This window comes from Erpetoichthys calabaricus, chromosome 8 (genome assembly GCF_900747795.2).
Source record: "Erpetoichthys calabaricus chromosome 8, fErpCal1.3, whole genome shotgun sequence".
Classification (NCBI taxonomy): domain Eukaryota; kingdom Metazoa; phylum Chordata; class Cladistia; order Polypteriformes; family Polypteridae; genus Erpetoichthys; species Erpetoichthys calabaricus.
The window spans coordinates 65387414-65413119 of NC_041401.2; the positions used below are offsets into that span (position 1 = coordinate 65387414).

General features: G+C 41.6%; 1 protein-coding gene across 1 annotated transcript in view; it reads left to right on the forward strand.

Moving 5' to 3' along the window:
• smg6 (SMG6 nonsense mediated mRNA decay factor) overlaps positions 1-25706 on the forward strand; it is a 539535-nt gene that overhangs the window by 385169 nt on the left and 128660 nt on the right. The window contains exon 13 of the mRNA XM_028806651.2: positions 24015-24216. Coding sequence (XP_028662484.1) covers positions 24015-24216 — 202 coding nt within the window. The remainder of the gene's footprint in view (positions 1-24014; positions 24217-25706) is intronic.

A 25706-nucleotide genomic window follows, 5' to 3' on the forward strand; every position in this document is an offset into this window, starting at 1 on the left:
GTAGACGACTAAACGTGTACCATTGCATAAACCCTGTTTAGTGTTAAGGTTTCTTAATAGCATGATTATTGTTCCGTTTTTAAGGCTAAGACTGTGTTGTGGTAATCCGGCTGGGTTAATAGAGTTCAAATATTCTAAGGGGAAATTAAGATGGTCATTGTCGTCATCAGAGTCAACTTTGTCAGAGCTTAGAAAGAGGTGTGCCTCTCCAGGAAGTAATGAAATGACCTGGTTATTAATAAGATCAACATTAATATTTTTTGGACATAATATAGTTCGTTGTGTTAAAAGGGGTATTTGGTCTAATGAGACCGCTGTTCCAAATATCTCCGTAAGTAAGTCGTCGCAGATAAAGGGTTGAGGAATTGTAATAATATCTGGGTAAAGTACATCTGTATTGGTGAGTGAACCATCTCCCAGTTGTAATAACCAATTGTTATATTCGGGATCTGGACAACGCATGTTTTGTACCAACTGTATCTTTTGAAAGCAATGCCAATTGTTTGCGTAACATTTTTTGTTCCGCGGTTTTAGAAGCGCGTTGTAGGCGCCGACGTTTATTTTTATTTTTGATGCAGGTTCGTGTTTGTGGTCCCGTTACTCGAGCCGTCTCGTTCTGTACTTGTGATCGTGAATTCATGACTTGTTTGATCTTTATCGTTAGGAATATGGATAAGTAATGAGGAGGATCGCACTCACTGTTAATATGCGGACTGTTCGTTTCTTCGTATTATCACCAATCAGGTCTCGCGCCTGTATATGTATTGTAGTCTGGTCTCTTGTTGTTTATGTATGACGTCGTCAGCGTATTTTAAGGTGGACTGAACAATAGCTGAGCGCATGGCATGTGGAGCAATAGCTAAGCACTGTCTAAAATCTCCTCCTAATAAAAGTACCTTTCCTCCAAAGGGAATATTATTATTCATCAACGCAATGCCAATTGTCCGCGTATTTTAAGGTGGACTGAACAATAGCTGAGCGCATTGGATGTGGAGCAATAGTTAAGCACTGTGTAAAATCTCCTCGTAATAAAAGTAGCCTTCCTCCAAAGGGAATATTATAATTCATCAACGTTTGTAGAAGTTTATCAATGGTGTTGAGTAAGTGAGTGGATGCCATTGTACATTCATCTATAATTCCTTCTGTAGATATGCAGGATATGAATGTAAAGGAGGCAGTGTAATTTGACCCTTTTGACAACAACGTGTAAATTCATTACTTGTATTGCCAGTTGTTTGTTCAAGGAAGTTAAGTGAATGACAATGATTGCAAATGACATTCATTAATCCCAATGAATTTTCATGAATAGTGGACTCATTATTGAACGCGTTGTCAGCTAACTGGCGCAATCGTTTAGCAGGTGTCTGTCGTTGATGTCCTTGATGTGTATCTTTTGCTTGTGCCATTTGAGAGGCGCGTCGTTGTATGTGCAGTATTTGGGACGTGCTATTCTGGAGCTGTAATCGATTTGCCTGTGCTGTGTGAGAAGTCCGTTGCAGTTTACGGCGTTCATTGATTGTATTGAGCCTTGCCCGTTTTTGTATGTTTAATATGGAGCCTTTTCTGTGGTTGAACGGTTAATAGTGCATCAGTGTAATGAGATCGATCTATGCTGCATAATTTGAACGTGTTCAGATGACGTATGTTTAATATGGACGGTTCGTTCAGTAATGGGGCTTTGTGTCTCATTTCTTATTTATGTTAGTGTGGTAGTGGGTCTGAATCCTCCTTTTTGTGTATGTTTCGTGTGCTATGTCCGTAGTCTGTCCCGTTTCGTGTGCAGTGGGTTTGTGTGGCGCTCGCGTCTGACTTCTTTTTTTTTTTGTGTGCAAGGGGCGCGTTGCCTCACTTTTTTATCTCTGTTAGTGGAGGGGGTGTTTGTGTGTCATGGGTCTGAATCCTCTTTTTTGTGTGCGTACCGTTTCGTGTGCTATGTGGCGCTTGCGTCTGACTCCTTTCTTTTTGGTGTTCTAGGGGCGCGTCGCCTCATTTCTTATTTTATGTTGCTTTCCATCCGGTTTCCGTTGCTTGCAGGGGGGGGGTTTGTGGGGGCGCCTGCGCAGTACGTCTTTTGCGTCCACGGCCCATGGCCGGATGTCCCTGCGTCCATCCGGTTTGCCATTCTCGTTTAGTAATATGGATTTTTTTTTCTAAAGCAATGCAACTTCTTCTTATCACAGATTTCTTTTTAATAAGTAATCTATAACTCTTGAAGTTGTGCTAAAAGACCATTACTTCCAAACAGCTGACATTATTGTTTGTGTTTTTTTTTGGAGATGCTTTACATCAGAAATGCAGCCATCAGAGTCTTAAAGATAGTACAAGCAAAAGGTAACTTATGAGAAATGTAGGCAGCAATGCAAACATGTGCTTTTCGTAAAAATGACAGGAAAACTCTCATACATTGAAAGTATTGTCAATCCTTTTGAGTTGACATTGTCAAGTCAATTTATTTTTGCATAGAACTCTTCACTGAGTGAAATCTCAGAGCAATATAACAAGTAAACAGGTAAAAGTGGAATGTTCCAATTCGGAAATACCTATTTTTATGTAAAACGTTTTTGTTTTGTCATTAGCATAAGTATACATTCAGTGGTTACATTGTCTTTAGTGGATAGTTTACATGACTACTCCACATAGCAGCATACAACCGTACCATGTAGCCCTCTTAGAATTACACAATTACACACTTTATTGCACAGAGTGGTTCTCTAGAACATAGTGTAACACTGTGTTGACTGAAGTAACATAAAGCAGAGTGGAGGAATTTGAAACTTTGAAATCAATTTCAAATAATAAAGGGATTTGTAAAAGAAATATTCTATTTTCAGATTTGAATTCAACACCTATGTTGGAAATAAACTTTTACCCAATATAACATGCATGAACACATGAAGATCATATCATAAAGACAAATCTGACTAGTATGTGAGCACTGTACATTTACCTTTGGACTTTTTTACACAGCCAGCACCATTGTTTCTTCAGCAGAAGCAATCATCTGAAGTTTTCTTTTTAACCAGTCCATACTCTTCATCTCTTTCATATGAGAATAAAATACCAGCACTTACTGATTTGCTTCCAGCTATCTTACTAGTTCTGCAACATTTTATTTTGAGCCTGGTCCCTTTTTACATTTTCTGCCACCAGAACTTAAGAGTTCAGTACTCATTAGGTATTTTCCCAGCACAAGAACTTTGTTTTCAGGAACCAATGAGTTCCTTTTGTCACAAAGTTTGAGACAGAGTCATATAAAGGTTTGGGGCAGCCACCCGTATAATTTATTTCCTGGCTGCAAAGTTGCTTCTTTAAAGTATACAGCACTGATGTGCACACAACCCGAGTCCAAAACAAGACTGAGGGAATAGGGAAAAGGTGCAGGCTTTTAAAGGGGGAGACAGGAAGTGAGATCATAAGGATCGGGCTCATGTTCTTCAGCCATTGGTTCGAACCCGGACGTGACATCACAGGGGCTGGAGCCAGCAAGGTCTCCTTCCATTGGCTCGGTCCCGGAAGTGACATCAAGAGAGCCAGGTGGAATCTCCAGTGAATGGTCTACAGGGAAGGGAGAAAAAGAGTCAGTGCACTCTGCCACATCCCGGCATGCCTCAGAACTGCCTTTACTCAAGCCCTTTAGCTGCCTCCAATGCGCACGTGTGTGACACTTTACAATGTGAGCCTTGGGCCACTTCTGGTCCCTGGCCACTTTTGTGTATCATATTCCTGCCACACAACATGAACTGTAACCTTTATGTAAAATATGTGACACATAAATAAGAGTGATGGCATCCATCCACAATTATTGCTTTGATGTGATGTATGGGTATATATGGTGTATGCAGTGCACCAGGGAGGTGGCTATGAACAGTGATGCAGTGCATAGTGTGGTGTGATTGGGAATTCATGGGGGACACCCCCCACTTTATTGTTTTGAGCCAATCACAACTTTGCAGGAGAGATTATTGTTTCAGTGCAGTGCATAGTGTGGTGCAGAAAGGGAGGCATCTGTGAAGAGTGATGAAGTGTAAGGTGCAGCACGATCAGGAGTTTGGGAGTTCACAGGGGACCCCCCACCTTATTGCTTCAAAGCAATCGAAACTTCAAGGGGGACATTATTGCATCAACACCATGTACATACTACTAAATGATTTATAAGTTTGTTCTAGTGCTTGCGGTCAACTAATCATCACAATTCATCAACAAGCCCCACTCATGGTAGTTACAGGTTGAATAAAAGTACATACCCTAAAGTAGGAGCTTAAAAAAGTACCAGGATCTACCTACCAAAAGCTACAAATGGCCTGAGTTCCTGTGATAGGAATGCTACAAACGTTTCTGAGCTACTAAAATGTCCCTGGTTAGTGGTAAAGTACCTGTTTAGTATTTGGGGGAGGGAAAAAACCATAAGACAGCATTAATTCAGAGAATAGGCTCATAGGGCATGCTATCAGAACGATATGTGTACCAACCAGTAGCTAGGTGCATCCCTACTATTTATATTTTTATAGATGTTGGATTACTTAAGTAAAGCCAATGCATAATAAAAGCAAAACTGGCAAAAAATGATAGAAGTGAGTCTTTCAAACTTTTTCTTTATAGTTTTAAAATTGAGACTAAATTTTATCAAACATGTAATCATCTGTTATGTAGATTTGCCTTGTTAAGTGTCTGCTACAAAAAAGGAAAAATAAAACTATTTTATAACAGTGCATATAGTTATAGCCATTATAGTATCAGGACAAAAACTACACACAAGTCTTAAATCTTGCCAAATATTTCCAGTCTACTTCAACCACCACCAGTGTGCAGCATCCACCTGAATGATGTGATGGCAGCCATTTTTTGTGCCAGTATGTTCACCACACATTAGCTGTTAGGTGGTGAAGGGGTGAAAGATAGTTAGCCAATTAGAGATGGGATGATTAGGAGGCCAGTATAACTAGGTTGTTGTGTGGGCAATTTAGCCTGGACATTGGGATATGCCCCACTTTTTACAATAGGTGCCCAGGAATCTTTTATGATCACAGAGAGTCATGACTTTTACGGTTTTACATCTAATCTGAACAACGGGGCTATTTTTACGGTACCATTTCCCTGTCACAGCGCTGGGGAATTGGGTTCCACATTTAGACCACCTGGTAAGCACCTTCTGGTGGCCTCGCCAATACATCTTCCAGCAGCAACCTAAGCTTTTCCTGGTTGGTCTCCCATCCAAGTACTGGCTGGGCCAGAACATGCTTAATTTCAGGCGGATGACCTGTTCTGAAGCACATGTGATGTGGCTGCTGTATTTGTTTACACCAGGGGCCTCATGTATAACGCCGTGCGTAGAACTCACACTATAACATGGCGTAAGCACAAAATCTGGAATGTGTGTACGCACAGAAAAATCCAGATGCAGGAATCTGTACGTACGCAAACTTCCACGTTCTTCCGCTACATAAATCCCGATCAGCGTGAAAAGTAACGCACGTGCACGCGCATTCTGTCCCTCCCCAACTCCTCCCAGAATTACGCCTCTTTGAATATGCAAATCAATATAAATAGCCTTCTGTGAAAAGACAATGGGAAAAGCACGGGGGGAAAATATAAGAATTTCAGCAAATACCAAGTGGAGGCAAAGGAAAAACGTACTATTTGTTGGTTTACACAGTGGTATAATCAACAAAAGAAAGTTGATCGAGTGACAGTGTGTCGGAGAAACTCGAAAGCTCAAGTTCACAAAGTCGCACAGTGCCCGAAATAAAAAAGAAATCTCTTATCAAAGTCGCCGTGAAAAGGCGAGTCGTAGCCCACCCTCTGAGTGTCATATGAAAGCTTATTAGGGTACAGACAAAAAAAAATAGGTACACAGTGGGGAAAAAAGCACGAAATGTCAACTTTAATCTCGAAATTTCCACTTTAATCACGTAGTTTATTTTGTCATTAAAGTAGAACATCATAAACTTCATCTTAAAATCGTTTATTTTACTAGTTTCTCAAGTAGCACGTTAAATGCTTTGCTCTGTGTTTGATCTTCTATGTGTGTGAATCACTACGTGCTTCTTTCTTTCTCTTTCTCCGACAGGACACAGAATCCATTACATTCGTGATATTACAGCTCTCTGAATAATTAAAATACTGAGATGTATACGTGATATCTTTTTCATGATGATAGGAATGAAAGCATGTTATTAAACATGGGAACACGATGGCGCAGTGATTGTTCATATCTCATGTAAGAGGCTTGCTGCGCCATGTGCGACCTTTGATGAAATAATTTATTACAGAAGTACTGTCTTTCAAACGTACTAACCTCCAATTCCTGTCCTTACTTTTCTTTCTCCAAATACCCAATCGCCACACAATCCGCTCTGTAATAGACGTTAAGCCATCTGTAAGCTTAGAACAATTCCTACAGTCTTAAAGATATATATAATGACATAATTAAAAGAATATAACACACCATACAGTACATTAATATAAAAATGAGAAATGAAATATATGAAAAAACATATTTGAAGTGCAAAGAATTTTTACAATGTTTAAAATTTGTAGTTAAATATTCAAAATATACAAATAGTTCATGAAGATGTACATGCATATACAGGCAGCTTACAACACAGAAAATGCAAAAATACACCATATAAAGTGCTGAAACTCAAAAATTTATCTGGAAGACAGTCCACTTCGATAGGGGATCTAGTCATTTATTGCTGGGTAGCAGTGGACTGAGATTTTCATCACATCAGCTGTAGCAATTAAATTCCCAAACTCATCAAGTCTACCTCTTCTTTCATGCACTAGCATCGGTGCTGGTTTATTTTATCTACATTGAAGCATTATGCTAACTAAATGTTGATCTTACAGTGTTATATTTGTAATATGTACATTTTACAGCAGAGTGTGCAGGAAGAGTATTAGCAGGAATGGGAATTAAGGAATAAATGCCTCTCTGAGACAAACTGCACCTGTCTGCTCTTGTATTGTATGCAACATCTTGGTGACAAGTAAGGCTGAATTTTTCATTTAGAGAGCCTCCAGTTCCTTGGAACCACTGGCTGGAGTCTTTTCAAACTTAACTTCTGGCTCAAGATTGGAAAATGTAAGAGATGTGCACAAGAGAGCTTTGCTCCTACACAGTCTGACTCTCTTGGAGATGCACTTCTCCTGCTTGCGAAGTGTTACACTCTGCCGAAACCTGTTTTGTAAGTGGCGACAGTAGGCGGATGGGTCGGCTCACCAATACGTGGCTAGTTTAAGGGGCTTAGCCAGTTTATGCAATTTTGTAAACATGTAAGATGAATTTATGAGGGATCAACTAGCTGAGCACAATGACAATCCAGAAGTCCTTGAAAAGCTCTTGCTAAAATCAGATGATTTACCCCTATCATGGGCTGTCCACATTGCATTTCAGATTGAGTCTGCAGTAGAGTTCGCCGCCGACTCGACACATCTCCTGCATCCTCAGCAGTGACCGGAGATGCACCTTAACCACTGCAGTGCATAGAAGCGCAGACAGCTGCAACGAGAATCCCAGTGTGCAGCTTATGTGACAGCTTCCTCCAAGACCCCAGGCAGTTTTGCAGAAATTTTGGCTCTAAATCATGGGCTACGACAGTGCAGAGCTGCCCTGCCCGTGTCAAATATGCCAGCATTGCAAAAAAGCCAATCTTTTCATGAAAGTTTGCAGTTCCACTCCAGCATCATCAAAACCTATAGCAATTCATAATGTGACATCAAGGCATATCTCTTTTAAAACTTGCACAATGTTTTTGGTAGATACTGGGGCAACAGTGTCTGTGTTAAATCTTAAGACTAAGTAGCAGTTTTTCCCAGATCTCTGGCTGTCTGCTCCAGTCACCACTCTCTGTGGTTATGCCAGCTCTAAGATTAACATTGTGGGTTCAGTTGAGCTGTCAGTTTGCTATGATTCTAAGTTTCTTCCTAAATTAACATTTCATGTCTCCCGCTGTGGTGCCAACCTCTTGGGCCTGGATATCTTTAATAACCTTGGTTTTACCTTTTTTAATACTAGTGGATCTGTAATTCTTAATGTCTGCGCCCCTTGGTAGAAGTGGCCATCACTTTTTAATGTATTTTGTCTGTCTCTCTGCCTTTCATCACCAATCTTTGCTAGATCTCAGTGTGTGTCCTGTCATCCAACCACCATGCCACATCCCACTGGCTTTCCATGACTTAATACATTTCCATGCCTTAGACATTTCCAAGCAGACATGTCAGCATTGTACCCTAACCTAATGTCTTCTTCTTCTGTTTTATTCTTGGTTAAAAGTGTACTTGTTTTGTTTTGTACCTTTTGTGAAAGTTTTCATATGATATTTGGACTTCAGCCTTCACACTTCACGTCAAAATTTTGTCATTAGTACTATTGAAAAAGTTACTATTTTAGTATTGTGTTCAATGTTTCTTGCCTCACATTTCCTGTCATCCTACATTTACCTAGATCATTGTAGACATAGAACACACATGAAATGCATGTGTTCTAAATAACGATATATTATTTACCCTCTTCAATTCCAGACAACCCACAGCCAGATAAACAGACTGGGGTGAGGGATGGGATAGCAGACTGCTTGCTGCTTGTGCTGATTGATACATTTGCAAAACAAAGACACTGATGAGGAAGTGTGAGAAAATTTAAGGTGACCCAGCATTACGACTTTTTTCATAGGCTTCAAGAATTCTAGTGTTAAAAATATTTTTGCAGGCTTCAGGGATTCTAGTGTTAAAAGTTATGCAGTGGGAAATAAAAACTTTATAAAAAGTCAAGTAGAAGGAGTGCAAAGGTCTGTGGAATCACTGGCAGGGGTGGTGAATCAGTTAACACTCGCGGTTAATATCTTGCTTGTTCAAAACATTTCTAAAATATATCAGAATCTGATCAATAACATATAAATAAGCTTCCATTTCAGGGAAAAAGGATACTCTTCTTGCTCCTTTTATAGAGTGGCTTTGGTTGTAGGCTCCTCTCTCTTTCTCTTGGGTGGAGGTCAAATTTTGCTTTTGTTTGTTAAATTTGACTTGACTGTATTGAATGTCATCTGTTTCTAAGTAAAATCAATAAAAATATTTTTAAAAAATAAATAAATAAAAATACTTTGGCTAATTTGGCTCCTGCTCCAAGTTGCAGCCACCATCATCAGCCTCAGATTCCAATTCTGATTTGTCTTTCAGGTGATCCAAATGAGTGTTGAGGTTTCCTTAATCAATGGTCGCATGGTTTTTGAAGTCTAACCTAAAATGTATCCAGACGATCAGACATATATATTGTTTATAATAACTTTGCTTGATAAGACAGGCTTCCATAATGTATAAGACTAACAACCAGTACTGCTTTTCATTGGCATTGTATACTGAGGAGTTTCGAAAAATGTTTAATATACCTGTCTGTTCAGAAGTAGCTGCTAACAGATGGCTATAAATTAATATATTGAGGAGTTCAGAGTGTCAACGGCGGAGGTGCGTTGAGATGATGTGGCATTAATTCCGGTGTTTAGACGATGATTAAACTTTGAAACAAAAGATGAGTTAGCCAGTCACAATATTGGTAACACACTTGATGCAGTGATAGAGGTAGCCCAAACAGTTGGTACATGTCTAGCAGAAAGAAAATTAGAATAGAGATGGGAAAGAGGGACTACCTTAAGACCAAGTGTGTCAATGACCATTCCGAAGACTGTGCATTCAAAAAAAGTGGGAGTCCAAAGATATCATGCAGTGGAGCTAGTACTGTGTTTAGAATTTCTTGAGGACAGTACCTAAGCCAGTCATTTGTTACATGATATCGATCCTGCCTCCTGAATACTCTAAATATACTGGTGTGTGTAAGCAACATGCCCTAGTGTTACACCCCACAGTGGGACTATGATTGCTCAATTGACTTAATGCCAGGTGCTCCATTGCCTAAGGGGAAAGATTACGCCTTGTCATGGCCGGAACAGAAGGCTATGGAATAATATATCACAGAAAATTTACTGAATGGTTTTATTACCCCATCTTACGGTCCAACAGGGGCGTGCTTCTTTTTCGGTGAAAAATTAGACAGAAATCTTCGTCTTGGTATTGATTACAGAGAATTAAGTAAAATTACCCGTTTACCATTATATCCTCAGTTTTGAATCAAGTTACTGCTGTACAGTTTTTACAAAGTTAGATTTAAGAAGTGCATATAATCTTACTCAAATTCGGGAAGGGAATGAAAGAAAACTGCTTTTAATACCACATTAGGACATTTTGTATACAGAGTGATGTCAATGGGATTAGGTAACGCTCCAGCCATTTTCCAGTTCTTTGTTAAAGATATTTTTAGAGATTGTAATAAAGACGCTATATAGCGCCTGACCCGGCACAGACTGACGCAGAGGCACGTACTTAAATAGAACTCTTTTATTTTTCTTCAGCCGTGGGGCACGCCTTCCCCGTGTCCCACAGGCCCAACACAGTCCCAAAACACTCACAATCCTTACAACAATACTCTTCTCTTCCTTTACCACCACTCCTCCTCAGGCTTAGTACTCCTCCTCCCGACTCTGGCTGTCCCGAATGGTGGTGGCTGGCCCTTTTTATACCCCACCTGGAAGCGTTCCAGGTGCTTGACCACCTGTTCCTAATTGCATTTCTGGGTGGGGCTGAAGATTCGACCAGCCGGGCTGCAAACTCCATGCAGCTCCCCCTAGCGGCCATCCGAGCCCCCAACCAGGCTGTGGAGGACTCCATCTCCCATGGAGGCATGCGCCAGGTTGGGGAATCATCGTCCGCCAGGGAGGCTGCCACCAAGCGTCCCGGGGAAGGTATTGAAGTGTCCATGGCTGCTCCCCCGAAAACAGATGCAGCAGGGGCGTCCCTGCCGGGCATGGGACCCGGCTGTCCTTTACAAGATTTATTGGGGAAATATGTGTTGGTGTACATAAATGATGTTTTGATTTTTTTGAAAGACTTACCCTACAAATGTGAAGCATGTTAAGGAAGTCCTTTGCCGCCTACGCAAAAATAACCTATTGGTTAAAATAGAGAAATGTGAGATCCACTAGTAAAAGATATAGTTTTTTAGGGTTTAACGGTATAACCATGGTTAATACTAAGATTGCCTCTATCCTAGATTGGAAACCAACAGAAAGTGTTAAACAAAGCCAGAGATTTCTTGGTTTTGCAAATTACTGTCTGCGATTTATAAAAAAAAAAACATCAGTTATTTTTCCTATTACTTCGTTAATCCGGGAAACTAAGCATAAATATCAATAGACTGAGGAGGCCAACAAAGCCTTTGAACATATAAAACAATTATTTACCACAGCCCCCATTTTACGTCGCCCTAATACGGAATTACCATTCATCGTGGAAATACAGTAGATGCATCCAGTATTGGAACTGGAGCAATACTATCTTGAAGATACCCCAAAACAGGAGTTATTCATCCATGTGGAAATTTACCCTTGCTGAGATGAATAGTGACATAGGTGAGCTGTTGGCAATTAAGTTCACTTTGGAGGAGTGCCATCATTATTTAGAGGGAGCTAAATTTTTGTGTATCTACATTGATCATAAAAACTTTAAAGTCCGCAAAAAGCATCAACAGTCACTGTTCTATAGTTTGTCTCTACCAGTGCTTTTTAAGATCCACTTCACTTTTCATGTTTCCATGTTATGACCAGTTTGTAGCAGCCAATATTATTCCCTGCATTCACCACCATCCGCAGTTAACAGTGGAATATCTGGTACATTGGAAGGGGTATGATCCAGGGGATTGATGCTGGGTCAGGTTTAATGCCTTTCACACACCTTGCCTTCATACTAATTTCCCTAAGAAACTGGGTGGATACATCTTTGACAGGGGGTGATGTCATAATTTAGACTGGAAAAGAGAAGCCATGTTGTGTACTGTTGTCAGGGTTGTGACCCTCGTTTCTAGTGGTGGAGTCTGGATTAGTGACCTTGACTTAATCAGCAACTAGCATAAAAGGTCAGCTTTGGCCATGAACATTATCTGATCTGCGGATAAATCCTTTCTTCCTTTAGATTTATTGTGTATTTAATCTTCTAGTTTTGCCTGATATTTAATTCATTGCTTTTTTTTTTTTTTCTCTTCAGTTTTGCTTCTCACCTGGGTTACGGTCACTACAGTTTATTTTTATCTTGTTTTGGTTTGTTTCGTGGTGTGATGCGCCCAACCTCCAGTTTGTTTTGCCTTTTGTCTGCTTCTCACGATTTATTCAGAAATTCATTATCCCATTTTCCTGCCACGTCAGGACACTAAGCAGCTTTAAAAAGATAATGCCAGACATCTTGGCAGGGTTTTTAGGGGTTGTCATTTACTTTGATGATATAGTTGTGCATGGTCCCACATCCTCTACCTATGATGAGGATCTCAAAAAAGTGTTTTTAGCACTGGCCAGGCATAATCACACTCTTAATGGTGATAAATGTGTGTTTCATGCACCTTCAATTGAGTTTGGTGTTTTCAACTGTCTGCACTCCAGTCTCACACAGAACCAACTTGAGAGAAGAGAGAATTCCAGAGCCCACATCAGTAGCACAGGTTGCTTTATTGTTGGGCATGACTGCATACTATCTACTTTTCCTTCCACAATACTCCTGCACTATTGCACCTTTACATCATCTTTTGAAAAAAAATATGCTCTCTGGGCATGGATTCCAACCTGCATAGAGGCATTTCAGTTACTAAAGGCTTACCCTAATTCACCACCTATGCTGGCACACTTTGATCTCAATAGCCCCACCCTAGTCAGTTCTGATGCATCTGGAGCTGCTCTTGGGGCTGTACTGTCTCAATTTCAGGAGGGGATTGAGAAATCTGTTGCATTTGCTTCTGGAGCTGTTAGTCCAGGTGAACAGAAATACTCTCAGTGAGCAAGAAGCACTGGCATGTATCTGGGCTTGTAAACGGTGGCACATGTATCTGTATGGTCGTGCATTTACTCTCAGAATTGACCACCAAGCTCTCAATGCACTACTTGCAATGTCTAGTTGTGGCCACCAGCCACTAAGACTGCACCACTGGTCTGAGCATCTCCAGCAGTACAATTTTAAAGTCCAGTATACTCCCAGGCACCACAATGTAGTGGCCAACCTACTGTCTTGGTTTTTAGCTCCTCCAGCCATACCTCCCTGCCCTGATTCTGCTGAGCCTGAATTTGTTCAACTTCTGCACACACCTCTACAGGAAACTGTGTCACTCCAGGAGCTGCTGCATGCCTCAGAGTAAGAACATGCGCTCACTCAACTTCGTACTTTTATCAGACGGGGTGGCCCACTCAAGAACTGGCTGAGGTGATACCATTCCATTGTGCCAAGGATGAACTTACTTGCAATAATGACAGCTGCACTACTCATGGTATCTGCAATGTACAGATGTATCTCAATAAATTAGAATATCATCGAAAAGTTATTATATATTATATAGATTCATTACACACAGAGTGATATATTTCAAGTGTTTATTTCTTTTCATTTTGCTGATTATGGGTTATAGCTAATGAAAACCCAAAATTCATCATCTCAGAAAAGTAGAATATTGTGAAAAATTTCAATATTGTAGACTCATGGTGTCCCACTCCACTCAGCTAATTAACCCAAAACACTTGCAAAGGTGTCCTGAGCATTTAAATGGTCTCTCAGTCTGCTCCAGTATGCCACACAATCACTGGGAAGACTGCTGACTTGACAGTTGTCCAGAAGACAGTCACTGACACCCTCCACAAGGAGGGTAAGCCACAAAAGGTCATTGATAAAGAAGCCGGCTGTTCAGAGTGCTGTATCCAAGCATATTAATGGAAAGTTGAGTGGAAGGAAAAAATGTGGCAGAAAAAGTTGCACAAGCAACAGGGATAACCACAGCCTGCGGCAGGAGTCAGTACTGGAGATGGGCTACAACTGTTGCATTCCTTGTGTCAAGCCACTCCTGAACCAGAGACAACATCAGAAGTGTCTTACCTGGGCTAAGGAGAAAATGGACTGGACTGTTGCTCAGTGGTTCAAAGTACTCTTTTCAGATGAAAATAAATTTTGCATTTCATTTGGAAATCAAGGTCCCAGAGTCTGGATAAAGAGTGGAGAGGCACAGAATCCAAGTTGCTTGATGTCCAGTGTGAAGTTTCCACAGTCAGTGATGATTTGGGGAGCCATGTCATCTGCTGGTGTTGGTCCACTGTGTTTTATCAAGTCCAAAGTCAGCGCAGCCGTCTACCAGGATATTTTAGAGCAATTCATGCTTCCCTCTGCTGATAAGCTTTATGGAGATGCTGATTTCATTTTCCAGCAGGACTTGGCACCTGCCCACACTGCCAAAATTACCAATACCTGGTTTAATGACCATGGTATCACTGTGCTTGATTGGCCAGCAAACTCGCCTGACCTAGATTCTCTATGGGGTATTATCAAGAGGAAGATGAGAGACACCAGACCCAACAATGCAGACGAGCTGAAGGCCGCTATCAAAGCATCCTGGGCTTCCATAACACCTCGGCAGTGCCACAGGCTGATAGTCTCCATGCCGCACTGCATTGATGCAGTAATTCATGCAAAAGGAGCCCCAACCAAGTATTGAGTGCATACATGGACATACTTTTCAGTGGCCAACATTTCTGTATTAAAAATCATTTTTTTATTGGTCTTATGTAATATTCTAATTTTCTGAGATACTGAATTTTGAGTTTTAATTACATATAGACCATAATCAGCAAAATGAAAAGAAATAAGCTCTTGAAATATATCACTCTGTGTGTAATGAATTTATATAATATATGAGTTTCACTTTTTGAATTGAATTACTGAAATAAATTAACTTTTCGATGATATTCTAATTTATTAAGATACACCTGTAGTTCCAAGGTCTCTCCAAGCACGTGTCCTGGATATTGAAGCTCTGGTCAAGGAATGCCCTGCATGCCTTGTTAGTGGTAAAATGGGTCCTCCACCCACACCCTCCTTGCAGCCAGTTCAGTGGCCCATTATGCCTTGGGAACACATACAGCTAGACATCTGCGGTGAGTTACATGGCGTTCGACATCATCAGTGTTTTCTTATTGTGGTATATGACCTACATTTTAAGTCACCAAAAGTAAACTCAGTTGGATCAGTTGTGACTAGATCTGTGATTGAGTTTTTGGATTTCATTTTTCCTGGCTGGAGTTGCCAGTGACTGTTTCAATGGACAGTAATCCACAATTTACTTCCAGTGAATTCACAAGCTTTTTTACAAAGAAATTGTTTGCACAGCATTTTGCCACCCTCAGGTCTATGGGGAGTTTAAACCTTTAAAAAAAATAGCATTAGAGCACACTTGGCAGATGGATGCACATTTCTTTCAGCATTTCTCCAGACACTTGTTCACTATAAAGCTACACAGCACTCAACTATGGGCAGTTCACCTTCTTATAATTATTCATGAACTTTACCTTCCACTGGATCATCTGCATGTTCAATCATTTCTGCCCACTCTAGTGCAAACCCACAATAATGTGTTCGAAAACCAGAACAAAATGAAGCAACATTTTGATAAGTCACATGGGGTCAAAATGCCAGACATAACTGTATTAGATTGAGTCCGGTTTCTGGAGGCCATACTGAGATCATAAGTTGAAATCTTTTTGGTCGTCTTTAAAATTAATAAGCCAGTTAGGACCTGCCACGTTTTGTCTAGATGAGAGTTCCTGGTTGCATGCAAGTCGCCTCCGCAGGGTACCATTACTAAGCTGTAACTCTTCAGGTTTTACAGCAGAGTGGTTCAATTTAACAGCATGATCATCTGGCCCTATGCAGACTTAGGGTCCTGAGGTATTGCAGCCTCCAACTGAAACCATCTCCAGAACTGAATGTGTTCAGGACTCAGCCAGATTCAAAGATTTTCTTACTGATTTTCACAGTTAAGTAGACTTCACTTAACTTCACACGGAAGTGAACTCAGGTCTCCTAACTGCGAGGCAGCAGCACTACCACTGTGCCACCAAGGGAATGTATAAATAAAGAAAATGAATGGACATGTAGAATTAAGCAGGAGATAAACTGAAATGAAGGAAAAAAAAGTTAAAATGCAGTTAATTTTGAATTAATTTTATTAAATTGAGTGATGTGGTGGTATTCTGCCTTTGATTTCCTTTTTTGTTTCATATTGCCTACTCAATATGTCTTCAGTTTTTCTTGTTTCTGCCTTTTAGATTTGCAACATTAATATGAGGGACATTCAAAAATTTTTCGCACTTTCGTATTTTCATTCGAAATGGTGTAATTGAGCATTAAAAAGTTGGTACGACGCTGGAAAAACTGCATCGCAAAGGAAGGTGACCATGTAGAAAAGTGATGTAATTTGTTTTTGAAATTCTTAATAAATAGAGTTAAAAAAAAATTGTGGAAACTTTTTGAACATCCGTTGTATGTTTATTTTTTTTTTTTAATAACAGAATTACTGAACACAGAGTCAGTACAGCAAGACTCTAGGGTACGTTGGAAAAAAAAAATTAAAAAATGTAAAACTTCTCTGTGAACATGTTAACTTAAAGTACGTTCGTCCACCAGCTCTTTTCTTTCACACATTTCCTCCAAAAGCCTCAAATTAAATAATAAACTCCACTTACGTCTGAGTTTTCAGTCATGTTTATAATACAGTGGGTACGGAAAGTATTCAGACCCCCTTCAATTTTTCACTCTTTGTTATATTGCAGCCATTTGCTAAAATCATTTGAATTAATTTTTTTCCTCATTAATGTACACACAGCACCCCATATTGACAGACAAAAAAAAGAATTTTTGAAATTGTTGCAGATTTATTAAAAAAGAAAAACTGAAATATCACATGGTCCTAAGTATTCAGACCCTTTGCTGTGACACTCATATATTTAACTCAGGTGCTTTCCATATCTTCTGATCATCCTTGAGATCACCTTCATTTGAGTCCAGCTGTGTTTGATTATACTGATTGGACTTGATTAGGAAAGCCACACACCTGTCTGTATAAGACCTTACAGCTCACAATGCATGTCAGAGCAAATGAGAATCATGAGGTCAAAGGAACTGCCTGAAGACCTCAGAGACAGAATTGTGGCAAGGCACAGATCTGGCCAAGGTTACAAAAAAATTTCTGCTGCACTTAAGGTTCCCAAGAGCACAGTGGCCTCCATAATCCTTAAATGGAAGACGTTTGGGACGACCAGAACCCTTCCTAGAGCTGGCCGTCCAGCCAAGCTGAGCTTCCGGGGGAGAAGAGCCTTGGTGAGAGAGGTAAAGAAGAACCCAAAGATCACTTTGTCTGAGCTCCAGAGATGCAGTCAGGAGATGGGAGAAAGTTGTAGAAAGTCAACCATCACTGCAGCCCTCCACCAGTCAGGGCTTTAGGGCAGAGTGGCCTGTCGGAAGCCTCTCCTCAGTGCAAGACACATGACAGCCCGCATGGAGTTTGCTAAAAGACACCTGAAGGACTCTGAGATGGTGAGAAATAAGATTCTCTGGTCTGATGAGACCAAGATAGAACTTTTTGGCCTTAATTCTAAGCGGTATGTGTGGAGACAACCAGGCACTGCTCATCACTTGTCCAATACAGTCCCCACAGTGAAGCATGGCGGTGGCAGCATCATGCTGTTGGGGGTGTTTTTCAGCAGCAGGGACAGGACGACTGGTTGCAATCGAGGGAAAGATGAATGCGGCCAAGTACAGGGATATCCTGGACAAAAACCTTCTCCAGACTGGGCCGAAGGTTTACCTTCCAACAAGACAATGACCCTAAGCACACAGCTAAAATAACGAAGGAGTGGCTTCACAACAACTCTGTGACTGTTCTTGAATGGCCCAGCCAGAGCCCTGACTTAAACCCAATTGAGCATCTCTGGAGAGACCTAAAAATGGCTGTTCACCGGTGAGAGGCGCCGAGCAGGTGTGGGTATACTTATTGCCCCCCAACTTGGAGCCTGTACATTGGGGTTTACCCCGGTGGATGAGAGGGTAGCCTCCCTTCGCCTTCGGGTGGGGGGACGGGTCCTAACTGTTGTTTGTGCGTATGCACCGAACAGCAGTTCGGAGTACCCACCCTTTTTGGAGTCCCTGGAGGGTGTGCTAGAGGGCATACCTTCTGGGGACTCCCTCGTTCTGCTGGGAGACTTCAATGCTCACGTGGGCAATGACAGTGAGACCTGGAAGGGCGTGATTGGGAGGAATGGCCCCCCCGATCTGAACCCAAGCGGTGTTTTGTTATTGGACTTCTGTGCTCGTCACGGATTGTCCATAACGAACACCATGTTCAAGCATAGGGGGTGTTCATATGTGCACTTGGCACCAGGACACCCTAGGCCTCAGTTCGATGATCGACTTTGTGGTCGTGTCGTCGGACCTGCGGCCACATGTCTTGGACACTCGGGTGAAGAGAGGGGCGGAGCTGTCAACTGATCACCACCTGGTGGTGAGTTGGCTTCGATGGTGGGGGAGGATGCCGGTCAGGCGTGGTAGGCCCAAACGTGTTGTGAGGGTCTGCTGGGAACGTCTGGCAGAGCCCCCTGTCAGAAGTAGCTTCAACTCCCACCTCCGGCAGAACTTCAACCACATCCCGAGGGAGGTGGGGGACGTTGAGTCCAAATGGGCCATGTTCCGTGCCTCTATTGTTGAGGCAGCTGACCGGAGCTGTGGCCGTAAGGTGGTCGGTGCCTGTCGTGGTGGCAATCCCCGAACCCGTTGGTGGACACCGGCGGTGAAGGATGCCGTCAAGCTGAAGAAGGAGTTCTACAGGACCCTTTTGTCCTGTGGGACCCTGGAGGCAGCTGATAGGTACCGGCAAGCCAAGCAGAATGCGGCTTTGGTGGTTGCTGAGGCAAAAACTCGGGCGTGGGAGGAGTTTGGGGAGGCCATGGAGAACGACTTTCGGACGGCTTCGAGGAGATTCTGGTCCACCATCCGGCGTCTCAGGAAGGGGGAAGCAGGGCAGTGTCAACACTGTATATGGTGGGGGTGGTGCGCTGCTGACCTCGACTCGGGACGTTGTGGGTCGGTGGGGGGAGTACTTCGAAGACCTCCTCAATCCCATTAACATGCCTTCCAATGAGGAAGCAGAGCCTGGGGACTCAGAGGTGGGCTCCCCCATCTCTGGGACTGAGGTCACCGAGGTGGTCAAAAAACTCCTTGGTGGCAGGGCCCCGGGGGTGGATGAGATACGCCCGGAGTTCCTCAAGGCTCTGGATGTTGTAGGACTGTCTTGGCTGACACGCCTCTGCAACATCGCATGGACATCAGGGACAGTGCCTCTGGATTGGCAGACCGGGGTGGTGGTCCCCCTCTTTAAGAAGGGGGACCGGAGGGTGTGTTCCAACTACAGAGGGATCACACTCCTCAGCCTCCCTGGAAAAGTCTATTCGGGGGTTCTGGAGAGGAGGGTCCGTCGGATAGTCGAGCCTCAGATTCAGGAGGAACAGTGTGGTTTTCGTCCTGGTCGCGGAACAGTGGACCAGCTCTATACCCTTAGCAGGGTCCTGCAGGGTGCATGGGAGTTTGCCCAACCAGTCTACATGTGTTTTGTGGACTTGGAAAAGGCATTCGACCGTGTCCCTCGGGGAATCCTGTGGGGGGTACTCCGAGAGTATGGGGTACCGGCCCCCCTGATAAGGGCTGTTCGGTCCCTGTACGATCGTTGCCAGAGCCTGGTCCGCATTGCCGGCAGTAAGTCGAACCCGTTTCCAGTGAGAGTTGGACTCCGCCAGGGCTGCCCTTTGTCACCGATTCTGTTCATAACTTTTATGGACAGAATTTCTAGGCGCAGCCAGGGCGTTGAGGGGGTCCGGTTTGGTGGGCTCAGGATTGGGTCACTGCTTTTTGCAGATGATGTTGTCCTGTTTGCTTCATCAGGCCGTGATCTTCAGCTCTCTCTGGATCGGTTCGCAGCCGAGTATGAAGCGGCTGGGATGAGAATCAGCACCTCCAAATCCGAGACCATGGTCCTCAGCCGGAAAAGGGTGGAGTGCCCCCTCAGGGTTGGTAGCGAGATCCTGCCCCAAGTGGAGGAGTTCAAGTATCTCGGGGTCTTGTTCACGAGTGAGGGAAGAATGGAGCGCGAGATCGACAGGCGGATCGGTGCGGCATCCGCAGTAATGCGGGCTCTGCATCAGTCTGTCGTGGTGAAAAAGGAGCTGAGCCGCAAGGTGAAGCTCTCAATTTACCAGTCGATCTATGTTCCTACCCTCACCTATGGTCATGAGCTATGGGTAGTGACCGAAAGAACGAGATCGCGAATACAAGCGGCTGAAATGAGTTTCCTCCGCAGGGTGTCTGGGCTTTCCCTTAAAGATAGGGTGAGAAGCTCAGTCATCCGGGAGGGGCTCAGAGTAGAGCCGCTGCTCCTCCGCATCGAGAGGAGTCAGATGAGGTGGCTCGGGCATCTGATCAGGATGCCTCCTGGACGCCTCCCTGGTGAGGTGTTCCGGGCACGTCCAACCGGGAGGAGGCCCCGGGGAAGACCCAGGACACGCTGGAGGGACTATGTCTCTCTCGACTGGCCTGGGAACGCCTTGGGATTCTCCCGGAAGAGCTAGAAGAAGTGGCCGGGGAGAGGGAAGTCTGGGCATCTCTGCTCAAGCTGCTGCCCCCGCGACCCGACCTCGGATAAGCGGGAGACAATGGATGGATGGATGGATGGTCTAAGCATAGGTATGGTTAGCACATTGCTATCTGTAATTCTACGTCAGTGTTTTAAAGGGCATGAAGGCATTCCTCTCCTCTTCATCCCTTCTATCATGTCTTTCAGTTCTTGATTATGTTATTAAAGTGGCATTGGTTCCCTGGTTTAAACTTGTCATTTACTCAGAACAACACTATACATTTTTTAACCAGCTACATACAGGTCAGAGATAGCGTCTCTTCTTTCCTATTTCTTCCTTTTTTCTCTGTGATGTCCAAAGAATCTTCCATTAAGCACTGTAAAGTCTGTGACAGTTCATGTTGAGGGTTTTATACTTAATAGATATAGAAGTATACTATTAGGTGCATTCCTACTATCTACAGTATCTTGAGTTGGATTGACCTTCCTTATAACCCACCTTCTTGGCTTTCTTTTGAACGTAGAATGGTTTCCGTGTACTCCCTTTGGGTTCTTCTCTTCTGACAGACAAGTTGCAACTTCCTAGTCATATTTCTTTTAGAACATTTTTTTTTTTTGGTTTAAAGACACTTAAGCACTTGTCCAGGTTGGTATTTTACACTCTATTCTTTATATCATAGTAAGACTTTTTGAATCAGTGGATGCTTCATTGTCTTACCTTGATTGACCCAAGGTGGAATCACCACTATTGGAGATATTTTTCATGACTCTGGGTTTCAGGAGTTCCTGTCATTATGAACCAGGTTTTCTTTCCCTTCCTCTTCTTTTTATCTCCAGCTGAGATAATTTCTTAAGGCATTAGGAATACAATGTTTTTCTTCACCTTCCTCCCACCTTACGTAAGCCGGTGACCCTCAGAAACTTGTCTTTTGATTGGGTTATGACTTTGGGTCTGCCAGATCTCTTCCTATCAGAGTACTTCAGAGGGTGTAGTCACACAGTCTGTTCCAGACAAGGTTTTTAAGTAATCAACAGAACCTGGGATACCTGCAATCTGCATATTGTTTGCTTTACCTTATTTATTTTAATTGCTGCGAAACAACTGTAGGTAGTAACCTATTAGTTGTTCCCTGAAGAAGGCTCATTTGTAATATTTTGATATTTTCTTTTTTTCAGTTTTTGCTAAGCTAAACTTTAAATTAAACATCTGGCAGCTTACCGCTTACCTTTTCACCATTTTAGGTCACTCATTGCATTTCAACTGATTAAATGTGAAGAAAAACTGAAGTGTTCTAAAAATTTTTGACCACTAGTGTAGATACTTTGTTATTCTGTTTTCTTCCTGAATTCTGCTGTGGAATATGTTTGTGATGTAAACCTTGGACATTTACAGTTACTGATACAGCACCAGACCTATATATTATACTACAGTTATAGAGGTAAGTGTGAGTTGTACAGTGTGATATTGAAGGAATGAATGCCACCAGAGGTTAAGTTTTGTAATAAAGTAGTAGGAATTAAAATGTTAATCTCAAAAAATTAGCTTGGCTATAAAGAGCACATAAACACTAACCAACCCACAGGCATCACTGGTGCCATTTTGATTGACCCATCTGGACCAACAAAGCTTTGCCCATGCTCTGCCAGCTTCCTGGGAAAATCGATTTCATTTAGAAACATGTTTCCGAGTGATAATAGAATATTCTGCCCTTAGTTGCAGTAGTTTTGGCACAACTGCCTTGGAAAATAAACACTGTCCCATTAGATATGTTACCTAAGATAATAATAAAAAATGAAGCAACACTGAAAATTTGTGAAATTTGTGAATTTCCCCTTGGGATTATCTATCTATCTATCTATCTATCTATCTATCTATCTATCTATCTATCTATCTATCTATCTATCTATCGCCATTATTTCAGGCTGATTTTGATTGAGGACAGCCAGCAAGCTTGAAAGAGGCGATTTGTCAGCATTGTTTGAAAAACTTAGCCACTAAATTGTTGACTGAGCAATTACGGGACATCTATAAAAACCAGACACCCCTCCCCATGCTTTGCTCCTTTTAAGCCCTCGTCTTCATCATGTGTCTTATCATGCACTTTGATGCACCTTAGGTTTTTAAAATACCTTATTGTACTTGTGTGATTAATATAAGCAGTTACAACTCTTAGCCTTTTGTTTATGTATTTGTTATTTATAGGCTACTGCTTGTAGTGAAGCTTTTCCTTCAATTAAAATGGAAAAAGTGCCTTAACTTTTTTTATATTGTTCAGAATACTGTTGATAGTGAATCAATTAGCACTGCGTAAATAAAAAATGTACCGTTTGGTTAAATAAAAACACACAAAAAATAATTTCTAACAGTGTTTTAATGCTTTTCCATTCCAGTCTAAGACAATATTGTTCTTTTTAATTATTCAAATAAGTTAAACTACCTACTCTTTGTTTGTTTTTTTGCCAAGATTTTCTTCAACTCAGTATTATAACATTGTTTGGATCTGTATAAACCAAGTTTTACGCATCCCTGCTTTTGTCACAGTTTTTACATTAAATTCCACAGTATTTAAGTAATATATCAAGGTAAACAATTCTATATAAATTTTAGAATACCTTTTTTTTAGATTAATTGTATCATTTTAGATGTTGCTTAAGGTTGTACACTACAGATCATATATGGTTGCCATATTTCTACTTAAGTCCACAAAGGGAAAAAAAATGAACCACGTATCTTAAAATAGTCTTTTATCCCTGAGCTTTCGACACCTACAAGGTGTCATCATCAGAGGAAAATGATTAGACATACAGGAGTCAAAGGCAATGTATAGCAAATGAGGAAGTGGGGGAGATGGTGGGTGTAGGAGGCGGGGTGGATTAGTAAGGTGGGGTTCAAAGTGTGTTGGTCTGAAAGTCTTTTTTATTATTTGTATGTTCTTCTTTTCAAGCCTGCAAATGCTGGGTTCATGTCCAAATTTCTGTTAATGGCATTTTCATTTGATAGCCACAATTCAGCCAGATCTCTGGTACTTTTAGTATTTACCCTGAATTTTACTTGATCCATGTCCCGTGTATATATCAGAGACCATGTATCTTTCCTTCTGTCAGCACGCAACCTCTCCAGATCAGGCATTAAAAGAGCACATAAAACAGGAAACAGTCTATATACAATTCCGTTTAATGCCAAAAGCAAGAAATCTGCAGCAGAGACATGAAATGCAGTATACAGTATATCATGCAGTGCATGCACAGCTTCATATGTGGGACAAACGTCTAAAACACTTGCAACACATATACAAAAACATCGCAATGCCGTCACAAGGAAAGACTCATGGTCTGTGATATAAAAGACTATTTTAAGATACATGAATAATTTTTTCTCCCTTTGTGGATTTCTAGTTATCAGTATGCGAACCCAGTTACACAGACCTTCGCTTCAATCTACTTAAGTATAGATTGTTCTAATATAATAATCTTGTTGCCCGCATAGGTGGACACTGAACGTATGGCAGACCTTGGCAGAGTTCTGCAACATTCTTACAGGAGTGAACCAGTGTGAAGTGCCTCTGTACAAGGACTCAGATGATGATTTATGTTTACTAATTCTTGATGAAGATCGTCTGCTGTCTGGGTTTATACCACTGCTTGGTGCACCCCAAGATCCTTGTTATGTGGAGAAGACATCTGATAAGGTCAGTGACACTCAGTTGGAATGTGAAAATTAATGAAGTATCTGTCATTCACTGCACCACTCCTATTATTATACATACAGTAAAATGTTTTGTAACTTGTAATTTTAATTACGATAATGTGTTAAATATGATGGTTTTCAAGTTAGGCTGCATTTATAATTGGAGAAGTTGAGTAATATTTACCATTTGTTAGTGCTTTTATTGTTTCTTCTTCTGTACACTCATGCCTACAGAATCCATATAAAAGTATTTCACCCTTTTGATGTTTTCACTCCTTTTTATCATACAACATTGAATCACAGTGGCTTTCATCTGCTTTTTTGACATTGATCAAAGAAAAACTTAATTTAATGTCCACTTTTCAACTGCAAAAAAAAGCAAAATAATTAATCTCTTAGGTATTCAACCCTTCAAGTTAGTTTTTAGTAGGTGTACCTTTGGCTACCATTACAGCCTTAAATCAGTGTGGACAGATGTCTATCAGCTTACCACATTTGAAGACTGTAGTTTTTCCCTATTCTTCTTTGTAAAACTCCTAAAGCTCTGTCAGTTTGCCTGGGGATCCTAAGTTAACAGGCTTTTTGAAGTACATCTACAAATTCTTAATTAGATTGAGATCAGGGGGGTATTTTCCGTACGTCGATTAAATCATCCGAGATCAGATGCCTCATCTTGGATGAGTTAATGCCAGTGAAACTCATCTGGGATAAGTCGGTTTTTCAAACATGTAGTAGATTAGTCTAGCTGGATCTAATCATCCGAGATGAATGCACCCGCCCACGCTGATTGAAAAGCCCATATATATTGAGTCTAGAAAACATGACCAGCAAGTCTTTGATAGGCTGTAACAAAATGACGAAACAATGGGCGCATTTTTTTTTTCACACAAGCGGAGCAAGACCTTTTATTCGAAGGACATGAATAATTTCAAGATTTAATATGCACAAGGGGTAACTCTGCAAAAGCAGCCCAAACCAGAAAAGGTGGCTGGCAAAAAGTGGCCGACAAATTAAACACGTGTGCATTGTACTTACTGAAAGCAGCATTTCATTTCCTATGTGTCAGATTAATTATTATTTAATATGTCATAATTCCAGATCAAACGTGAGAACACGGGAACAGGTTAAAGTGAAGTACAAGAATATACTTCAAACTGGTAAATATTGGTATATAACTATTTAAAGAATTGTTGAGATAAAGAATCATATATAATGTAAAGAACATTAATTTTAAAGCTAATAAGAAGGCAGACAAGCAAAAAACAGGTACAGGTCCACACGGTCCAGACCTAACCTCTGCAGAAGAGTTGGCTCTCCAGCAAAATGCCCATCGCCCTGTTTCTGAGGGCATTCCAGGGGGAAGCTCCTCCTCAGAACCAGTGGCAGGATGCAGTGGTCACTTCATTTCTGGTAAAGGATGGTCATTGCATATATTTGTCCTCAATGTGTGCCATAGGTAGGTTCCATATAGCCCTCTTTTTTTTTTGGGTC